At 47.0% G+C, this 21,578-nt stretch overlaps 1 protein-coding gene across 4 annotated transcripts in view; it reads right to left on the bottom strand.

The window, feature by feature from the left end:
• HEG1 (heart development protein with EGF like domains 1) overlaps positions 1-21,578 on the bottom strand; it is a 66,256-nt gene that overhangs the window by 24,640 nt on the left and 20,038 nt on the right. For 3 of the 4 annotated variants that reach the window (XM_034999986.1, XM_034999983.1, XM_034999985.1), the window contains 8 exons: positions 20,230-20,577; positions 15,939-16,208; positions 13,979-15,310; positions 11,863-11,979; positions 11,114-11,233; positions 6,471-6,574; positions 3,744-3,802; positions 3,340-3,500 (listed from right to left, as the gene is read on the bottom strand). In XM_034999986.1, coding sequence (XP_034855877.1) covers positions 3,340-3,500; positions 3,744-3,802; positions 6,471-6,574; positions 11,114-11,233; positions 11,863-11,979; positions 13,979-15,310; positions 15,939-16,208; positions 20,230-20,577 — 2,511 coding nt within the window. The remainder of the gene's footprint in view (positions 1-3,339; positions 3,501-3,743; positions 3,803-6,470; positions 6,575-11,113; positions 11,234-11,862; positions 11,980-13,978; positions 15,311-15,938; positions 16,209-20,229; positions 20,578-21,578) is intronic. The other variant, XM_034999984.1, reaches the window with a different exon arrangement.

Genomic DNA, 21,578 nt, shown 5'->3' with positions numbered 1-21,578 from the left:
TGCTCTTGCTGCCGGGAGGTTAAGAGCAAGTTCACAACCAGGAGAGGCCACCAAAGGGCAGTGCGTGTATATGGTGCAGGGAGGCATGTTTCCCCTCTCCCACCTTAAGGAAGACACCAATGCGTGCAAAAACCAGGAGTCAGCTCTTATCACAGCACAGCGGCCCCCACCGTAGTGATGTGAGCTGACACCCACTCGGGGCCCCCGCCTCCACCTCCTTTTCTGAGTCCCGAGGGCTTGGCACCTGCTGTACGGCCTGGTCACAGGGAGGTAAGTTTAGGACACAGCTTTGGTTTTCAACACTGCATTTCCTGTCTTTATCATTGGAAGCTGGCGTGCTAAAGCAGAACTCTATTTGTGCGTGTGATAGAATTTCCTTTGTTTATTGTGAAAAGTTGGTATTTAAGCGAGAAAAGAAAATGGAAAACCTCACCAGGCTTGCTGCAAAGCTGGCACTGCAGAGGGACCAACCCCCTCCACCCCTCCTCTAAACTTTTTGAAGGCTTTGCCAATCCTCAAGCTTTAATATAAAGAAACACTTCTGGGGCAAAAGGCTGGTGCTGGCCTTGTCCAGCAGCCGGCCTGAGTTGCCTGGCCTGATTAGATATTTTCTGGAAGCCAATGTCACATTTTCCTTCCATCCTGCCCATTAATCCAGCCTGCTGGCAAATACTACTTGCCTGCTAAAGCAACCCTTCCCTGCACAGAAGCAAGGAAAGTTGGCCTTGCCTCTGCAACAGAGGAGTCGCTATCCTAAAAATCCTTAGAGAACATTCCGTCACAAATCCACCAAATGCAACCATGTATAATCCCATTTTCATTTTAAGCCTGGCAATGTGATTGTTCTACATCTACAATTCCCATGGTCATTCCTGGGCATAACATCCGCCAGACAGACAATGAGAACTTATGCAAACCCAAGGCTGAGACACTCCCTGGGGGATTGCCAAAGACTCTAAGCCTCCGGAGGCATGAGAACTGTAGTTCCTTGGAAGGTGAGGAAGTGGAGGGTCCAGTAGCCCAGTGGGAACACCCAGGTGTTGGAACATGACAGCTCCTGCTTATCAGAGCCACCTCTCTCTCACTCAGAAAGGGAGGCAAGACAGAGCTGGGTATGGACAAGAACCTGAAGAACCGGGAGCAAAACCAGAAAAGTGAGCCTGTTTTCAGCCAAGGTGCATGGCTGCCTTTGTTTTCAAGGGCTCTGAAAAGGGAGGTACAGAATGGGGACCAGCACATGTCGGGGCAGGGGAGCAGATGAGAAATCTCTGGCCCTTCCTCTCAGTTTTGCTCTGAACCTAACACTGCTTTGAGAAAATAAATAAAGAAAATCTTAAAAAACAAAACAAATGGGGCGCCTGGGTGGCTCAGTCGGTTAAGTGTCTGCCTTCGGCTCGGGTCATGATCCCAGGGTCCTGGGATCGAATCCTGCATCAGGCTCCCTGCTCAGCGGGGAGCCTGTTTCTCCCTCTCCCACTCCCCCTGCTTGTGTTCCCTCTCTTGCTGTGTCTCTCTCTGTCAACTAACTAAATAAAAAATCTTTAAAAAACAAAACAAAACAAAGAATGGGACCTCGGCAAGGAAGCAAGGAAGCTAGGGGCTTCCCCATAGGCCACATCAAAGCAGTAGAAAGAATGGGGTCGGAGAGTGGGCACGGCTACTTCCGAGCAGGATCTTACCAATCCAAGTATGTGGCCACTTGATTTGCAAGACATGAAATGCATTTACTAGGGACATAAAAATAACCTGGTACAATGTTGACCGCAAAGGAGGTACTCGAAGTATTTAGTGAATTGGAAGGTCCCCTTCTTACTCACTGGGGAGGAAAAACTGGGACCTTGGAATCACTGGCAAGAGAAACAAAGGAAAATCAAAGAGCTCTTGCCTCGAAGTTGAGAGCACGGTATAATGGGGCATAAACTTAGTTAATTCCCCAGTGATGCTAAATGGCATCCACTTCAGTTCCAGAAGGCTTAGCTTTTCCCCCAGATGAATAACAGCCTTACAATGAGCTAAGGCTACAGCGTCTACGATAGGGTACAGGGTTAACCCCAGCTCCCAGGCTCTGCGGTGCACAGGGCCACGAAGAGAGCCCTCTGGATCAGCACTCAGAAAGCCCTGAGCCACTGGGAATGTCCTGGATCTTCCAGCAGATACAGCACCAAACCTGCTCCCTGCAACTTCCATCAGCGTCTGGACACGTGATGGGGAGGCTCACAGATTCCGCATCCTTCGCTAGTCCTGACTGTGTAGCACAATTTGCTAACCGGAGCTCACTTTGATTATTGACGAGACAGCAGCTGGAATAAGCCCCTTTTTAATTCTAGCTAAGTTTTCCCATCCCAGAGGCAACAATTCCTCTCCAAGACCCAAATTTGCCTTATGAAGTTGTTGTCTCTAATCCCCTTTTTATCTGCTTCATACATAGATGTACTGCAGAAGCTTTGACAAAACAGATAAAGCATGAACAAGAAAAGAGAAATCATCACGAATGGCACCGTGAGTAGAGTCTGGCCTACATCATTCTGGTCTTATTTCTGTGCATTGATAATTTGCAAACAAACACACAAGATGAGTAACACTGCCCATGGTTTTTTGTTTTGTTTTGTTTTTTATATGATGGAGATTTGGGGTATTGATAAGCATGTATATTCTGTGTGTGACTTTGTCTCCCCAGAGAGAGCTGGAACTCTTCAAGGTCAAGAAGAATGATTTCATTTTATCAGCTCCTGTATCCCTTCCCACACCAATGAAGTCCGGGAGAAAAGGAGAGGCAGTGTGCCAAAGACCAGGGGACTTCAAGGCTGTGTGTGTGGGGGTGCATGTACATGGGTACAAAGGTAGGGACACATGAAGGCCTTTCGCTTGACACATATTTCTTTTCTTTTTCTTTTTTTTAAAGATTTTATTTATTTGACAGAGAGACACAGCGAGAGAGGGAACACAAGCAGAGGGAGTGGGAGAGGGAGAAGCAGGCTTCCCGCTGAGCAGGGAGCCTGATGCGGGGCTCGATCCCAGGACTCTGGGATCATGACCCGAGCCGAAGGCAGACGCTTAACGACTGAGCCACCCAGGCGCCCCATCTTTTTCTTTTTTTTTTAAGGTAGGCTCCACACCCAGCATGGAGCCCAACACAGGGCTTGAACTCATGCCCCTGAGATCGAGACCTGAGCCGAGATCAAGAGTTAGATGTTCAACCGACTGAGCCACCCAAGTGCCCCTCGCTTAACACCCATGTCAAACACAGACTGGCTCTGTGATGAACGTGTTGAGCCTGAGCCCCGAGTGCCTCTGTACCTAACCATATGGTTAGGGTCCTCCCAGAGGGCCGTTCTTTACCTTTAAAGATCCGCCTCTGAGATCCCAAGAGCTGGCAGACCTCAGCAGAGGACCTACAGGAGTTGACACATTTCTGCATCCCGTCAGCCAGGTCAAACAGCGTCACGTTGGAGGCCAAGGAGAAGGTGGTTTGCAGTGACATGACCACTGCACTGGGCTCCCTGTTGGCGAAGTGTGTAGGTTTTTAATTGTCCTAAAATGACATGTGGGCCCAGGGCTTTTGGAAAATGAATGCATCTCCATTCTCCAGGAAGGGAATGGGAGAGCATGGAGGTCCAGTGACCTTGGCCCCAGGGTCACTCTGTGGCTTGGTCAGAACAGGGCCCAGTTTTGTTGCTGTTGCCTATGTTATAACAGTCTCCCCTTTGTATGGATTGGTTCATGAGTGTAATTCCGTTACTTACCTAGAAGCATAAACTGTGGATCGGGTATAACCAGGTAATGTCGAAAAACACATATTTAACTGAAAGGAAAAACAGGTTTGTTGGTAACTGTGAGTTAGATAAAAGCCTCAGACCTAGAACTGATTTCCTATTTTCAGGATAAAACAGGCATTTTCCAGCCACCAGGTTATCAGCAGGCAGCTTTACAGAGCAGTGGTGTCCTTTTTTTGTTCCCTTCTTAAATGCCTCCCTGCTCTTGTTCTGTTGTTTCCCGAGTACAAAGGGAGAGAGGCAGATAGTAAATCAGTGGGGAAAATCTTGGCAGGAAATGATGTTCAGAACAGCACCCTTGGATGCAAAACATCTTCAAAGGAACAGATCTCTCCTAAGACCCAGGGTTTCAAAAAACTGAGAGGCAACTGTTTATTTGGACTTTGCAGAGTGAACAAGCCTCACTGAAAAGGCTTCAGCTACCCCAGGTCTGGCAGGCCCAACGCAGACCCCTCACAATCTACAGCGGGTTGACCTAGCTCAAAGATAGGTCCTCTTCAAAAAGGCTCTCCATGGGAAATCATATTACGTGGGTCAAGAGCCCCTTTGTTGAGAGCAAATTAAGGGTGACTCTCCCTGTGTTTGCCTTGTGCCCTCAGAGAAAGCAGAAAACCCCTCTAGGGCATAAAGTTCCATGCCTGCTTTTCTGTTCCCCCAACAGTAGGGGCTGGGGACCCTTTCTGGGCAGCAGAAGGTCACAATACCTTGACCTATGCAGATGTGCCTGTCTTCAAAGCCTGTATGTCAGGCACACTTGATTCTTCATAAGATGGATTCAAACATGGGATGTTATTAAACCCTTTTCGGCTTTGTGTGACATTGCTCTACATTCCAACGGGCAGTGATGTATTCGTAGTATAATGATTTAAACTTTTTTTTTCCCCAGGGAAAAAGAGAAAAGTCACATTTCAGAACAGAATGTCACCTTAGGGAAGACTACTTAAATGGCTTCTCTAGTCACTGCTTAAATCTTCACTATTCTTGGGAGTGGGGATGTCACATCACTAATAAATTATACATTCATACTAGGTGAAAATGAACAAGGAAGGACTGCACCTCTGTGCAGGGTTCGAAGCCCCTGCATGAAGCCCCTGCATGACCCCAGAAGGAAATACTGACATACAGCACAACCAAGAGGCAGATGGACTGCAGTGAAAATGCCACGTATAGCGTTAGTAGACATAATATCCTGCTGTATGGTAAAGAATTTAACCTTGCCCAAAGAGAAGTCCGGCCCTTGGCTTCCAGGAGGTAATTAATAAGCTTTTGGAATGTCCTGCCTTTGTCTACCTGGAGACCCTGGGCTACTCCAAATATCTAACAACGTAACTTATGTGGGGGCTTTGGGTTACATGGTATCAGCCTGACCTCCAGAGGGACTGGAGACTGAAGTCAGCCATATGAGCAGTTGACTATGTTCACATATTGGCTTTCAACGCCAAGGCTCAGGGGAGCTTCACTGTTCAGCAATACTCCATGAATATTGTATACATCATTGACAAGAGGAGTTAACACGGTATGGGACTCCATGGGGAAAGGACAACTAGAAGCATCAAATTTGGAATCCTCCTTCACTCTGCCCTATGTGTGTCTCCCATGGCTGATTGTAACCTGGACCTTTTCACTATAATAAACCACAACGATGAGTTTAACAGCTTTCCATGAGATCTAAGTCCTTACAGTGAATTATCAAATCTGAGGGTGGTCTTGGGGATCCCCAAACTTGCAAATGGTGTCAGAAGCGAGGCTGGTCTAGTGGACTGTTCCCTAACTTTGCACCTGCTCTGTGTGAACTCAGGCAATGTCATTAACTTTCAGGGCCTCCAACTCTTCTAGCTGTAAAGGCACTGACAATACCTCTTACAGGAGTGAGGCATCTGGCAAAGCACCTGTCATAGAGTAGATGCTCAGCTGATACAGAAATGGAATTGGAATCTAAATTTTACACAAATAAAATCTACAGTCCCATAAAACCCTACAGGTTTTGGCTAATATACTCTTACTCATAAAGAGCAAGTAAAATTGAAATTGGAAATCAATTAATCTCTACAACTTATTTTAATGGCAATTTTTGATGTTCTGAACACCAAATCTTAGTCTCAGGTAGCAGATGAGAGGTAAAATTTACTATCTGAGCTTCATTTTCGTCTCCTTTCTTTTTTTTTTTCTTCCCCTGACAAAAAGAAGAAAAGAGGGAAAGAAGAGGAATCAAGGCCTCTAGATAATCTATGCAGTGAATTCTCAACCCTGGAAAATCAGGATTAACTGTTATGTCTTTGGCATTGCCCTGAGGAAAAAGAGCATCCTTCTCCCCAAGTTTGGAAACACAGAGAGAAAGTCACACAGCATGTCAACTGCAGATGGGATAGTAGGATTTTCTGGATCTTTCCTCATCACCAATAGTTCTTATTGGTGCACAGCATCTAACCATCTGTGACTATGAGTCTGCACATGAAAAAGGTAAGGGCTGCATGTGAGGGCACATGGAAGAAACGCCTCTATTGGGCACCAGTTGTTCTCAGCACCTTCCTTCTATGTCCAAGAAGCTTTTAATTTTACCATGAAGTTTACCTTCCAAATATAATGGAAATGAACATCCTAGGAAATACAGCTGATTCCCATGAGGTTCCCAATTCTGAATGAAATCTGTTCTAGAAAACGAAGGACTTGAAGAAAGATGCCTTTCAGGAAACTTACTGTTTTGGTGATCTCATTTTCAACTTCATGTAGGTCTGCCTGTTTCTCCACGGTGGTATTGAGAAATGTTTTCTTTAATTTGAACTCTGTCACGAAGGTTCTAACTGAAAATGAAAACATAACCTGTTGGACACGCAACAGGCCGACCCACGTATGGCTGTGTGTTTGTGAGTCTCTGGTGTATCACTCTTTTTTTTTTTTTTTTAAAGATTTTATTTATTTATTTGAGAGAGAGAATGAGAAAGAGCACATGAGAGGGGGGAGGGTCAGAAGGAGAAGCAGACTCCCTGCTGAGCAGGAAGCCCGATGCAGGACTCGATCCTGAGACTCCAGGATCATGACCTGAGCCAAAGGCAGTCGCTTAACCAACTGAGCCACCCAGGCGCCCTCTGGTGTATCACTCTTTACTGCACCTCGCAGGACAGTCTTGGTGCATGTCTTTCTCCTTGAGGGTAGAGAACACCTCTCCCTCTTCTAGCTCCCCTCTAGGAAGGTGGGCATCCACTGAGCTGGGCAGGAGGCTCGGACCGAGTAAAAGTTTGAGTGAGAAACTCCAAGGAGCCTTCTGCAAGTGTGTGTGGGCTGCTGTGAGAAGCCACCCTGACCCCTCTCTAATGGCCTCCTACATAATCAATGCTAAAGTAAAGCTGTGACAAAGAAGAAAGACCAGCTGGCTTAAATGACATAACCCCAGGAGGAGGGGAGGGGATGTGGGGTCAGGCCTGAGAAAGCTCTCGACAAAGCAACAACTCTTGTCCTCTAGGCCCACACTGTGAAGCCCTCAGCTTCAAGGGCGTGCTTTGGTTTCCTCTTCTGGTCGGCGTCACCCCACCAGCCCCCACCCCTCTCGCTCAGAGGAAATGCCCATTTTATCACTGATGAAAGAGACTTCCAGAAATCAGCTCACTGATTCAGGACAACCGAGGGGCTATGGAGGAAGGTGCCAAACATCTGTGTTGGGCCGACACTCTGGAGGCTGCCAGGCCCCACGGTCACAAGCCAGGCAATGCAAATGCCCCATAGTCAAGATATTGTTGAGTGCAGGCCTGAAAGAAAGCAGCCTGGCTTTCAAGGCCCATTTCGCTCATAAAATAAACTTGTATTTAACATCAATTTGTGCTGATGGGGCCTGAGGGGGAATGGAACTTACAAATGGGCAGACGACCAAAAATTAGTATAGCCTGCTTTATATCTGCCTCTTATCTTCCTTTATGTTAAATTCTTATCTTTCCCTCTGGACAGGGGAAAAAAACAAGACCCCAAACACAGGAACCACGAAGCTGCTCTTTCACAGAATGCTTGCCTGCTGAATTAAGAAAAAGGCCCACAAATGAGCCAGGGAACACATTTAACATCTTATACTTACTGTCTAAAGCCCTTAATCCTTATTTAACATCTTTTTGCTCGTTCTACAGTTCAGTGAAGCCAGCTGCTCAGGTCTCTTGCTGAGCAGCAGGGAGCTCTTTGAAAACATTCTTGGCCAAATGAAAGCATTTCAGCATGCTCTAATTTGCATGTTCCTCTGATGTTTATGAACAATGAAGCTAAATGACTTGAAAAGGGAAAGATGATTGTTAACACAAAAGAACGGCTCTCCCCCTGATCCACGATGCCTGGGGGACCCTCAGCACACAGGCTTCCAGAACCACCACCCCGCTCCTTCATCTTCCCTTCTCCCCGGTCCAGGCTGATACCCAGACTCTCTGGATGGAAATACACATCTCGTAAATGTTAAGTACACAGACCTCTTCCGAATCAGGACAGTAAATGTGGTCTCTGCTTTTAGGCAGCTGTGAAGATGGCATCACATCGCGTCCCCCAGCCACTGCACCCTGCCCAGCACACAGACATCTTCGTGCCTATCTTACCTCACCTGGCTTTATGGCAATCTTCTACTTCACATTCAACTGTGGATTTACATAGGCTATAGATATGATTTTTTAAATTATTTACTTATTTTTTGTTTCATTAAGCTTTAAATTCCAATTCCAGAATAAGGAACATACTTATATGAGTTTCAGATGTACGCTACAGTGATCGAACAATTCTGTACATTACTCAGTGCTCATCAGGACAAGCGTGCTCCTTCATCCCCATCCCATCTCCCTCCTCCCTCTCACCCTCTCCCCTCTGGTAATCACCAGCTTGTTCTCTGTAGTTAAGAGTCTGTTTCTTGGTTTGTCTCTCTCTCTTTTTTATATAAGTGATTTTTTTTAAAGATCCATGATTATTACTTTGTATTCAGGGTACCTAGTGTTTTCATTGCTTTCAATTCTGGTCCAAGAGGTTGGGGACCAAATGTTAAATGATACCTCCCATCTGGAGAACTCTACCATTTTCAAAGCTTGCTCAGATACTTTATTTTATTTGATCTTCACAATAACCTTGAGTGGGAAGCAGAGCAGGTGGTAATCTGATTTTACAGATGAGAACATTGAGGCTGAGGAGTCATGTGCCGTAGCTGGTGGCTCTGGAGCTGGAAGCCAGGCAGTGGGGTTCCTGGCAGGGGCATTTCCCCCACTGCTTCAAAACAAAATCATCCCAGCTCCTCCATTTTTTTCCCCCCCAAAGATTTATTTATTTATTTGACAGAGAGAGACACAGCAAGAGAGGAAATACAAGCAGGGGGAGTGAGAGAGGGAGAAACAGGCTTCCCGCTGAGCAGGGAGCCCGATGCGGGGGCTCGGAAGGCAGACGGCAGACGCTTAACGACTGAGCCACCCAGGCGCTTCTCCATTCTTAAACCAAAGACTCCTAGCTTATTTCTTCCAGGGTGTAGCTAAATGGAATAGGTTACCCAAAAGCAAATAAATTATTAGAGAAAGAGGAATTATTGATTTTAACAGATGTCTAGATTCCTAGATTTTCTTTTTCTTTAATAATGCTTTGACTTGATCCTTGTATTTTAAGCAATTTCCAAAATTCTACCATTATTTTAGTAGGGTACCAAGTGTTTGAAATAAATTTTTAGGCCCAGGATGGAGCTGCTCCTGCCCAGGGCGCCACGTCGGCAAAGTGAACTTTGAAGTTCTGTAAACGGTCCCCAGGACCAGAAACATAATGGATTCAGTCAGCCAAGCCCCCAACACCAAGTCACCTCTGGGCTCCGTACTTACTCCCTTGTCCTTGGTCCTTCTAAATAAGGTCAGATATGCAACCCTAGCCAATAAGGCCCTGTTTCAGAAGTGATGCGGCTTCTAACGCTCTACCAAACTCATCCTAACCCAAACCCCTCAGGCAGAGAGCTCCACTGCCCAGGAGGCCCCAGACTCCCCCAGGCCACAGTGGTTCTCCCTTAAAAAGCACATCAAACTCATTACCTAACCGTTTTGGTTTTGTCATCTGACACAACCTTCCTAAAATATCTGATGATTCCCCTCCCTGTGGGCAATAGGAATTCATGCAAATAACACTTTTCAAAGGTCACAGATATTTGTTTTCTCAAAAAGATATTTCCTGAGCACTTTTTGTATGTTAACTATCACACTGTTCAATTGAAGATGATTCAAAGACGAGTCATTTTACCTGCCAGTTTCCTTATGAGCTTAGCTAACTCTATGTTCTGCACTTCTCATTTCTTCAACAAGTTATGTCTTGAACTCAGCACTCTAAAGCAGGGTTTGACCCTGTGTGCAAGGAAGCTCTTATGACGAACACATTATTACGTGATGAGAGCTGTGGGCTGGAATGCAGCCTCTCAGCAAACAGGTGCATAAACTTGGCCACTTAGCACCTCACCAGGACCTTAGTTTTCATTTGTGTTTGCTTTTTAACCTGCAAATTGGAGATTATATCTAAAAATCAACCAGCTTCAAGACTATTAAATTAGATAATGAAATAGGACAAATTGCATGGTCCAATTACAGCAGCTTTAGAAAAATGTATCTGCCTATGAACAGGACTGTGAAGATCATTTTTACAAATGAAAAGAATGTGTGAATGTGGTAGGATAATCAGGGTTTTATTCTCTCTTTTTTCTCCCTAAAAAAAAAATTTTTTTTTTTTTTTGCTATGTACTTAGAAGATCCCTTTGATATATATATTTTTCTAACTGCAGGGTGGAATGGTTAGGCAAATGGCGTTGTGCACAAATAATGGCATGTCCGTGTGGTCCTTAGGAAGTTTGTATAATATTTTTAATAACATGGAAAAATGTGGGGCGCCTGGGTGGCTCAGCTGTTAAATGTCTGTCTTCGGTGGGCTCAGGTCATGATCCCAGGGTCCTGGGATTGAGCCCCACATCGAGCCCCACACTGGGCTCCCTGTTCAGTGGGGAGCCTGCTTCTCCCTCTCCCTCTGCTCCTCCCCCTGCTTGTGTTCCCTCTATCGCTGCCTCTCTCTCTGTCAAAGAAATAAATAAAAATCTTTAAAAAAAACATGGAAAAATGTTTAAGATATAAAGTTTGTACAAATACCACATGGTTTCAACTACATAAAAATATAATGCACACTAAAAAAGATTGCAAATAAGGTGCTATATCTCTGAGTGATTGAAAATAGGCAGCAATTTCACTTCTTTCTATATTCCTTAAGTTCATACCTTGGACAAATACCCATTTTGTTTAGGGAGGAAAACAATAAACGTTATTTTAAAAAATATATTGTGGTGCAGGAATCATTCCAAGATAGATTCATTCTCTTACCCAAATTGCATATTCCTTTTTCCATCTGGTAGCCAACCGGGCATTTGCAGGTGAAGGATCCCTGAGTATTGTTGCATGTGGCCAGGGGTGGGCAGGGGTTCAAGAGGCATTCATTCACATCTGCAGAGGACAGAAAACCGGGCCATACTGAATCCGCGGCAGATAGCAAAATCACTATCTAGTCCAGTAAGCACTTACTAAGAGCCAAAGGGCACGAGGCACAGTGGGGCCCAGAGATAAGGAGGATGCTACCCTTGTCCTCGAGGGGCTACCAGTCTATTGAGGGTGGAGGCAGCCAGGTGTACAACTGACACTAAATATGAATCAGGATTTGAAAGTACAGAGAGAGTGGAAGATTTCGACGGAAGGGAGAATTAAGGACTGCTGCAAATAACATCTGAACTAAGACAGGAAAGACTCTACCAAGCAGATGCGGGGTGGGGGGTAGCCTGAGGCACCAGCGCAGTGAAGGCCAGAGGCAGGAAAGCATAGGGGTCTTTCGGGAGCTATAGAGGGTCCAGTGTGGCAGGGGGCAGGGAGCCCACAGAATGGAGCCAGATCACGGAGGCTTGTCATTGTTATTACCTGACGTTATTCTGCAGACAACACAGAAGCATGCTAACTCTCCAATCAGCAGGGCATTAATTTAAAAAAATCTTACTCTCCTACATTTTGAAGGGAAATAGTGTTATTGCCTATCTCAATGAGATACTGCGGTACAGACTACTGGAGATGACTTTTCCTCTTACCCACACTGCAGTCATCCCCTTGCCAGGAGGGTGAGCACACGCAGCGATACCCGTGGCCAGTGGGGTCCACAACGCATTTCCCGTCGTGAAGACAAGGGTTAGTGGCACAGCTGTTAACTAAGAACACATTCCGGGAATAAAGCAGTTAATCACATAGGAAATGTAAAGTGGCTCTAGGTAAATATTTAATTCTCCCAGCCAATATTTGATTTTTGCTTATTTCTGTTGACTTGCCCTGAAAGGTCACACTACTAAAATAGAGCAGGTTCCCGGGAGGTGCAGAAGAGATGCAGTGGGGACTAGACCCCGGCACTAGTCCGTGAGCAAACACAGGTGTTCGACAACTGGATCCCCGAATGCAAGAACGGGTTCAAATCTAAATGCTGCTTACGTGCTTACAGGTCGCTCGGTTCAGGACTGATGATTAGATTGTCTTTGACACTTAGAAAATGCTACTTGAAGCCTTGCCAATTTAAAACACATGTCAGGGGGGAAGAGGTCCCTGATTAACCATCCTCCCTGCTCCAGGATTCCCCCCTTTCCAAAAAAAAATCTCAAAATATAACCGGGCCTCCACATATGGTGCAATCATTTGGACAAACAATCGAAGTGGTGCACTCCGGTGCCCTCTCTTTCCATAGTGTGACAACGAGCAGAGACCACACTCTGGGTTTCGGTATCTAGAACCAGCATTGTCATGCTCCAGCTATGTAATAACTGCCTACTGAAGACTTCGGCCACATGCTCAGGAGAGCTGAAACCCACAACATAACTGCATCGTTTCCAAGCAGAAAAATCGCTGGTAGGAGGAGAAAGAGAAGGCAGAAGTCAAGAGTTGTAACGCCAAAAAAATCACCCCGAAAACAAATGAGCTAACCCTAAAGATGGTGTTCCTATTCCACAAGGCTATTTTACATATCCCTAAAATCACCTACCAGAGCACAGCACCTCCATAACCAAACACCGTCCCACAGATACTGTCAGAAAAACCATATTAACAGCCAGTCATGATGCTACTAATTCTCCCCTACAGTTATCGTTGTAATGACCATAATCGGCTTTAAGGGGGATTTGTGAATTATGTTCCATCTGGTACTGGAATATATTTGGCTGGAAATGAAGCTCCTCCTGGAACCCTGAAGCAGGGTTCCAGCCACCCTGGAGAAGAATCCACCTTCCATCTCTCAGAGGTGCTCGGGTCGCTGCACAAAGAGGGCAGGAGTGGTGATGGCCCTCCCGCCCTCCAGCTGGCCGTGGCTGACTGGCTGGAACTCGGACACTAACTGAGCTCCGTGCTCTAGTCACTACACAGCGTTCTCTTCTTTCCTCCTTCCTTAAGGTGTCAGTCTCCCTATCCCCCCCCTGCACCAACAGCAGTTTTCCTTTCCTGGGTCTGGACAAGCCAAAGGTACAATTCCGAACATGACATCGAAAGATGGATCACTCTAATTCCTTCTACCTTTCCTTAAATTACGAAGAGTCACGTGAATGGCTTTATTTTCCCCGTACCAGCCACTCCCACACAAATATAAAGATAAGCTCAAGGGCACTGTAAAGAAGCTTGGGTCGCCCTGTCACTACGGGAAACTGTTAGTTCATCGTCCTCTTACGGAACGTGTCCCTTTAACCTGCATTTGCCAACTTGCACCACACTCTCCGGAAGACCAAGGAGCCTGGGCTTCCCTTGGATCCAGAGAAGCCTTCCCTGCGACTGAGAAGCTCAGGGCTCTGACCTGGGAGCAGAGCATACTCACTCCGTGTCTCAGAAAGACCACCTGAAGCTTCTCGACTGCAGTGTTCCCACCGTCCGATCCCACATCACTGCCCTGCTCTGGCCTTGGGAGACTTTGAGGCACCTTAAAAGGCTCTTGCAATCTGGGGCACTGCAACTACAAGGGCGCTATCTACGGATGTCACACGCAGCCGATGGCATCTTCCCCTCTTTCTTTAGGCAGACTTCTGTAACTCACAGGTGAGAACACGAGGCCCACCATGACATTATTTGATGAGGTGACCTCACAGACACGGACCTACTGCAGCCAGCAGCCCTTGCCACGCGTTCCCACAAATCCCGAGCCTGTGCAGCCCACCGTGTGCTGGTGTGACCGCCCTTTACCTGAGGCTGGAGATGACAATGCTTTTGGCGACTGTGTGCTGCTCTGGGCAGCGACGGTGGTAGATTTAGGAGTCAATACTTCGGCCGTGGAAACGCCTGTGGTTGGGGGAGATGTTCTGAGGAAATGTGAAGCCGGGCTGTATTCTGTCATGCCAGGTCTTAGGGTCAATCCTTTTGCTGATGTGGGTACACTGGTGAGGGGGATCAACTGGCTGGTAGCATCTCCATGGACTTGGCTCCTTTCTGTGGTGACAGAGCTTTCTGTGGAGATCCGTGGTGCTGGGATTTCGGGGCTGGTTGGCAAGAGCTGTTTTTCAGCCGTAGTCTGTACTGTTGTGGGGTCAGCCATGGGAGCTGCTGTGGTTGACGCAGGGCTGAAGGGATGAGAGGTCTCGAGGACGGTGGTTGTCAAAGCTGGAGACGTTTGGGGTACGCTGGTGCTCGTGGCTGGGAGGGTTTGCTGAGTGGAGGACTCTGTTAAGGTCGAGGGCTTAGGGATCCCTGACGTAGATCTCACTGTTATAGCTTCAGGGGCCTCTGTGGGCAGAGACTCCGGGCCTGGTGGCTTTGATTCTGTAATGACTTTCTCATGGTGTGGGTGACTCTGGTTCTTAGGATCTGCTGTTTGACCGCTGGGGAGCATTGCCACAGATAATGCCATTGTCCCCGTCTGAACTGAAGTCACAGGGGTGTCTCTTGCCCTGGGCAGGACCAGGGTAGAAAGTGAAGGTGGTAGGGTTGTTTGGGAGGCAGATGGTGAGGCAGGGGCAGATGCTGTCAGGGACCCTGGTAAGGGTGGTGGTGAGGAAGACACTGGTGTGGGCGCATCGGGAGTGGACTGCAGTGGAAGAGTAGAGGCCCCGGTTGATGGTGAGATTGATGAGAACAACTGGTGGGACTGGGACACTGAGGGCAGGGGCAAAGGAGGCCCTGAAGAAGAAGAAGAGTCACCAATCGATGCAGCATCAGTGTCCAGAAGAACCAAAGTGTTGGACATGTTAATGGTGGGTGCGTAGGAGGGAACGTTGGCTGTGTGCAGACCCAGCGACTCAGTGGAAGGCTGGGCATACTCCCTTTCATAGGACGACACATTACTTCTTTCAGTCTGAGCCTGAGAAGAGGAAGAATAGTCTGAATGTGAAGAGTTCGAGATCTTAGTAGAAGAGGTAGAACTCTCCCTTAAGTCCGGGGAAGAACTGTTGTCTATAATGGAAAGTAACGCCCGTTCTCCTTTGGTGAAAGTAGATGAGACATAGGTGTGGTCTGTGTAGTCACTGGAAGTCCCCTGTTCCATATCCGTGCCACGCACTTGATTGTAGCTAATTCCAGTGACTGCAAATGGAAAAAACCAAAGTTAGGTCAACTCAACAAACAAGAAATCTCCCAAACACATATTAATGCTTTCTTTGGAGAGGCGGTTTTCGATGGCGAGCACTCTGGATGAGCAGTGTGGGCAGGCAGGAACGGGCAGAGTCTGTGCGGAGTCTATTTACCCTCCTGGGAGGACCTCGGGCGGCGGCAATAGAAATGGTAATAAAAGAGAAGTGGGGCCAGCGGCTGAAGAATAGGGAATAGGTCCAAATTCCTTCCACATGCCTTTTTTGATAAAAGCAAATTGGTATCTGAAAAGCTCTTAAGACCCCAACAGAACAATTGTTATGTCTAAATGGAAAAAGGAAAACCCTCCCAATTTTCCATTCTGTATAATGATAATGAGATATTTCTTTCCCAGGAGATTGGCTTTGGCCACAACTGGCTGGTCTCCTTTAGTCCAAGCATCCTGGCAGACAACATCACACATGGCTGAGGCAAGTGGGGGGAAGTGGGGGAACCCAGAAAGTTCTCTTCAGACAGAGCTTATAAGGTACTTCCTGGGTTGACAGCAAACTTAATCATTCTAGGACTGGGAGTACACCGACAGGTGAGCTGAAGGACTGTGGGCAGAGATCCTGCTCCTCACCTCCCAGGGACGGTGAGGCCGCCAGTGAGCCCGAGACCAGGTGGGCGTCACCAGTCACGGTCACGTTCCCGCGTTGGGTGGCGCTCTCGGTTTCTCTGGGCACTACCACAGAATGCCTCACTTCCCCAGAAGTTGTGCTCGCGTTGGTGAGAGACCGCAGCGTGCGCTCTCCAGTTCCGGTGAAAGTAGCTGAAGTGTGCGGGTGGTGAGCCTGGGAAGTCCTCTCTTCCCCATCAGAACTGCCTCCGGGCTCCGGACCATCTTCAGTGGCTGCAAAGGGGATTGAAAGGGGATGGCCGGTCAGTACGGGGCTGGAGCGACAGCACCACGCAGGAGTCCCAGCAATGAGCCTCACTTCCCGCGCTAAGGTAGTCAAAGGGCTTCCCTGGCTTTTCCCGGGTCTTGATCTGAAACTCGCACTCGGGAAACCACGATGTGTTGCTTCCTGCAAACCCGTATCGTGACCAAAACCTCAGGAGGCCCTGCAGATCAGCACATCCGTTCAGGTGACCTGGACTGATGGGATGGTTTACTACTTCAGTGAACAGGATCATACTGTATTTCTGCTCGGTGATACATAACAGAGTTTATGTCAGGGAAACTGGTGGGGGGGGGGGGGAGGTGAATGCTCAGCAAAAGCCTAACCACCCCACGGGGGCTTTAGACTTTCTGATGAGGCCCAGGAGGGAGAACCCCCATTGCTTGTAAGGCTTTTTCCTCCTGGTCAGGCCTGAACTGACATGGGGCTTATCATTCTTTTAGAGTTAGTTCTTTGCCTTAACGCATCAATGAGAAATGCATGGTGGTTGGAAGTTAAAGATGGGCTTATTTTCTGTTCTATGTTATTTTTCTTCTTCTTTTTTAATTTTTTAAAAAAGATTTTATTTATTTATTTATTTGAGAGAGAGAGAGAGGGAGAGTGCACACACAAGTGCTCATGTACAAGCAGGTGGGGGCAGGGAAAGGCAGAGAGGAGGGAGAGGGAGAGAGAGAATCTCTAGCAGACTTCCCGCTGAGACTGGAGCCCCACGCGGTGCTCGATCTCATGACCCTAACATCACGACCTGAGCCAAAATCAAGAGTCGGACGCTTAACCGACTGAGCCACCCAGGTGCCCCAATTTTTGTTTTCTTAATGCATTTATTTTCTTGGTGGGAATGGGACAGGTGACACATGAATAAATATCCTTTCCCTCCTTTCTTGGGTGTATGTTTTATGCTATAAGCTCAAAGACTCTTATATTAGATTATCAAATAAACCCTTCTCAGAAATTATGGAAATGAGGTCCAACTCTTCCTGGCCTAAATACTCATAATCTGGTTCTATGAGAAAACAAGTTCTTTCCCTGGTTCTTATTCCTATTTCCAGACCAGACTAGCTCTTTTTTTTTTTTTTTTTAGTTTATTTATTTAAGTAATCCCTACACCCAACGTGGGGCTCGAACTCATGACCCCAAGATCAAGAGTCACATGCTCTACTGACTGAGCCAGCCCGGTGCCCCCAGACTAGCTCTTGATACCCCATGGAAAACAGAGGTAAAGCTGCATGTTAGGTAAGCTCACTTCATGATAGGTTTTCATTAAGTGAAAGGAATGAGTGTGGGGACAGGGATACACAGTGACCTGGAGCAGTGCTGAGACAGCCAGGAAGCAGGGAGAGATGTGACCTGACCGGGCTGAAGGGCTTAAGAGACCCATGGGTCCACCAGGAGAGGCTTGAGGGCTGAGTGTATCTGAGCACAAGTCCCCTTGGGCAGAGGGGACAAGGCCTGGGCTGGGGAGATCATAAAACTCTTAAATGGAATTTAGGCAAACAACCCCATCAGGCTTATAGAGTTAAGAAAGTGGAGAGTCATGGCCTGAAACAGAGGGGCTGCATCCAAACCCAGAAAAAGGAACAAACCAAGAACTCTGAAAGGCTGGATGGCAGAATGAGTCCACTTTGAGTGATTCAGAGCAAACGAGATAAAGCATTAGGTTAACTGACAGTGAGTTGGTTTCGGGAATGAGGCTATTCCTTATCTGGCTCTTCATAACTAAACCCTAAGACCTGCTCACACATTTCCCACACAAACCAACTGAGCATGCACAATGGAGCGAAGGTACTCGTATGGAGGTGATGCACACAGGAAAGGCAACAGCATCTAAGCTCCCAGTTTGAGAAGGAGAAAATGCTGAGCCCCACATTGTGAGGGTAGAAAATGAATCCTTTTGTCTAGGAGACAGATCATGCACTTTCCACGCACACACATGAAAAAGCACAAATATTCTCCACCCATACATGTGGTACTCTTTGATGATAAGCATATGCTTTTCCATATCACATCAGTAGTAATAAATGCTAATTTTCCTCATCAGTTAGGATGTTCATATGGGGGAAATGGAGCTGCTATTATCAGTGGTGGAGAGGTAAGGATTTAAGCCCATTATAAGCTTAAATGGTAAATTACTGCATTTTTGCTTTAGTCAGCACACACTTTACATTGACAAGGTGGCCGAGAATTGTTGATAAAATTACCCAAAAACATTATTAAAAAGGACCATCAAAGAAAAAGTGTTCTCAAATTTATAAAATTGGTCTTCATCAAAATTAAAAAACCTCTATGCTTCAAAAGATGATACTGTCAGAAAAGTGAAAAGAAAACCCACAGAATGGGAGAAAATGTCTGCAAATGGAATATCTGATAGGGGACTAGGGTCCAGACACTACAGGAAGAAACTCCTAACCGATTTTAAAATGGTCAAAAGATCTGAATAGACTTCTCCCAAAGTGAAAAGATACCCAACATCATTAGCTGGAAGATGCAAATCAAAACCACGTGGGATGCCACTTCACATCCACGAGGATGGCCATCATCAAAACAGATGATCCACAGTGAGTGCTGGGGGAGCCCCGAGGAACTGGAACGGAAAACAGTTTGATGATTCCTCAGTGGTTAAAAACAGAGCTACCGGGGTACCTGGGTGGCTCAGTCGTTAAGCGTCTGCCTTCGGCTCAGGTCATGATCCCAGGGTCCTGGGATCGAGCCTCACATAGGGCTCCCTGCTCTGCGGGAAGCCTGCTTCTCCCTCTCCCACTGCCCCTGCTTGTGTTCCCTCTCTCGCTGTGTCTTTCTCTGTCAAATAAATAAATAAAATATTTATTATTATTTATTTTTTTTTAAGATTTTATTTATTTGAGAGCGAGAGAGAGAGAATGAGAGAGAGAGCATGAGGGGGGGAGGGTCAGAGGGAGAAGCAGACTCCCCACTGAGCAGGGAGCCCGATGTGGGACTTGATCCCGGGACTCCAGGATCATGACCTGAGCCGAAGGCAGTCGCTTAACCAACTGAGCCACCCAGGCGCCCATAAATAAACTCTTTAAAAAAAAAAAAACAAAACAGAGCTACCCTATAACCCGGCATTTCCAAGAGAATGTAAAACACACGTCCACACGAAAACTCATACTGGAACGTTCACAGTAGTATTGCTCATAATAGACAAAAGGTGGGAAAGCCCCACATGTGCAATAACTGATAAAAGGATGAACTCAATGTGACATATGCACACAATGGAGTATCAGCCATATAAAGGAATGAAGCACTGACAGAGACTACAACAGGGATGAACCCTGAAAATGGTATGCAGAGCGAAAAACACAGAAGGCCACAGGTCGTGGGATTTTGTTCACAAACTATCTAGAATAGGCAAATCCGCAGAGACAGAAAGTAAGTTAGTGGTTGTCAGAGGCTGGGAGGAGGAGAGCATTGGGGAGCGAGTGCTGATGAGCACTGGGTTTCTTTCTGGGGTGGTGGAAGCGTTCTGGAATCAGCGGCGCTGGCTGCACGATTCTGTAAGTATACTAAAAGCCACTGAATTGTACATTTTGAATGGGCAAATTGCATAGAATGTGAATTAAATCTCCATAAAGCTGCTTAAACAAGGGGGAGGGAGAGTTGCTCTTGAGGAATGTCTAGACCTGGGGTGAGCAACCACCCCGGAGAAGGTGATACTTCCACCTTCCGGAAGCTGTGTGATTGAGGCAGGTATGCGGGGCGTGGGGTGGGCTGCAGGGGATGGACGGACATGGACAGAGAAGTCCCCGAGCTGCATGTGGGAGGGGGGCCGGTGGCAAGAGCAGCTCCGGGGAGAGGTCCCAGAAAAAAAGTGGGGCTATACACTGGAAGAATGGCCTGGGAATGACGAAAGCAGAGGGGCCCCCAGTGGCTCCGTTACCGTGCCACAGAAGAGCCCAAGCCTCGCAGGCCCCTCCACCCTCCGAGGGGAGGCGGTCCTGTGAAGGGGAGACTCACTCGAGCGTTCACCACGTGGTGCCGAGGAATCCAGGCTCTCGGAGGAGGATGAGGACAAGGACTCGGTGGCCGGCTCAGCGGAGCTCCTATCGCCCAGCGCTCCGTCACTTCCTCTAGACTGGGGGGCAGAGGCTGAGAAGTGGGTCAAAACTGAAGCGTGCACAACTTCAGGATAGGAAGTAGAGCTTCCTGTCACATCTGCAAACGCCTTGCTGTTGGTCAAGAAGGAGCGCGCCGTGCTGTCTCCACTCCTGCCCGACGGGACGGACCCGGACACAGCCTCGGTCCGAGACACGGGGCTTCCATGCTCTGCCTCCAAGCTGCTGGCAAGCTCGTCTCCTCCCAAGGCTGGAGGGGGTCAGGGAAACAAAGGTCATGACCCGAATGTGAAAGATTCCCCAACAACCGAGATGTGAGTCCCTTCGTGAGAACTTTGTACAGTATTTATTACATGTGTAACCTGACAGGTACTTTCGTAGTTTGAATAATTATTTCGAATCTCTTCAGGGTCAATAGGATAGCAATACTAAAAAGCAGCGTTGGTGAAGGAGGGAGCTTTTATTTATTTATTTATTTATTTATTTATTTATTTATTTATTTTAAGTTCAATTTTTTAAAAAAATTTTTATTGTTATATTAATCACCATACATTACATCATTAGTTTTTTTTTAAATTTTTTATTCTTATGTTAATCCCCATACATTACATCATTAGTTTTAGATGAAGTGTTCCATGATTCATTGTTTGTGCATAACACTCAGTGCTCCATGCAGAATGTGCCCTCCTCAATACCCACCACCAGGCTAACCCATCCTCCCCTCTAGAACCCTCAGTTTGTTTTTCAGAGTCCATCGTCTCTCATGGTTCGTCTCCCAAGGAGGGAGCTTTTAAAGAGAATGAGTAGCTTACATGCTTGGGTGTTTTATTCTCTTTCCCCCAGAGTGGTCAAAGGACGGAGTGTGTTACGTCCAACAAATATGCTGTGCCTACATACAGTGCTTGCTCAGAAGCATTCTTCTCAAGCAATTCCATTATTAATAAAGGTAATTCAAATTTTCAAGTATAGCAAACCAAAAATAAACTGGAGGGCGTATACTGAAATGATGACTTTGGGGGAATATATTTCTATCTGCATGTTTTATTTGGGAGAATGATCTGTACGCAAACGAACCCCGGGCCGTCTGAAAGAGCAGGCCAGCTCTCACTCAGCACAATCCCGCAGGTGCTAAGAGGCCACCCACAGCACCGGCTCCGAGGCCAAGCGCTCAACTCTGCTGGGAACAGGAGACAGGACTGCGCCCTCACTTCTTCAACCCTCCGAGCCTTAGTTTCCTCGCCCATAAAAAAG

Source organism: Mirounga leonina, unplaced genomic scaffold, assembly GCF_011800145.1.
Source record: "Mirounga leonina isolate KUSES-001 unplaced genomic scaffold, KU_Mleo_1.0 Mir_115, whole genome shotgun sequence".
Classification (NCBI taxonomy): domain Eukaryota; kingdom Metazoa; phylum Chordata; class Mammalia; order Carnivora; family Phocidae; genus Mirounga; species Mirounga leonina.
Note: the sequence above shows the minus strand (reverse complement) of the source record. Positions and strands in the feature narration are given on the sequence as shown.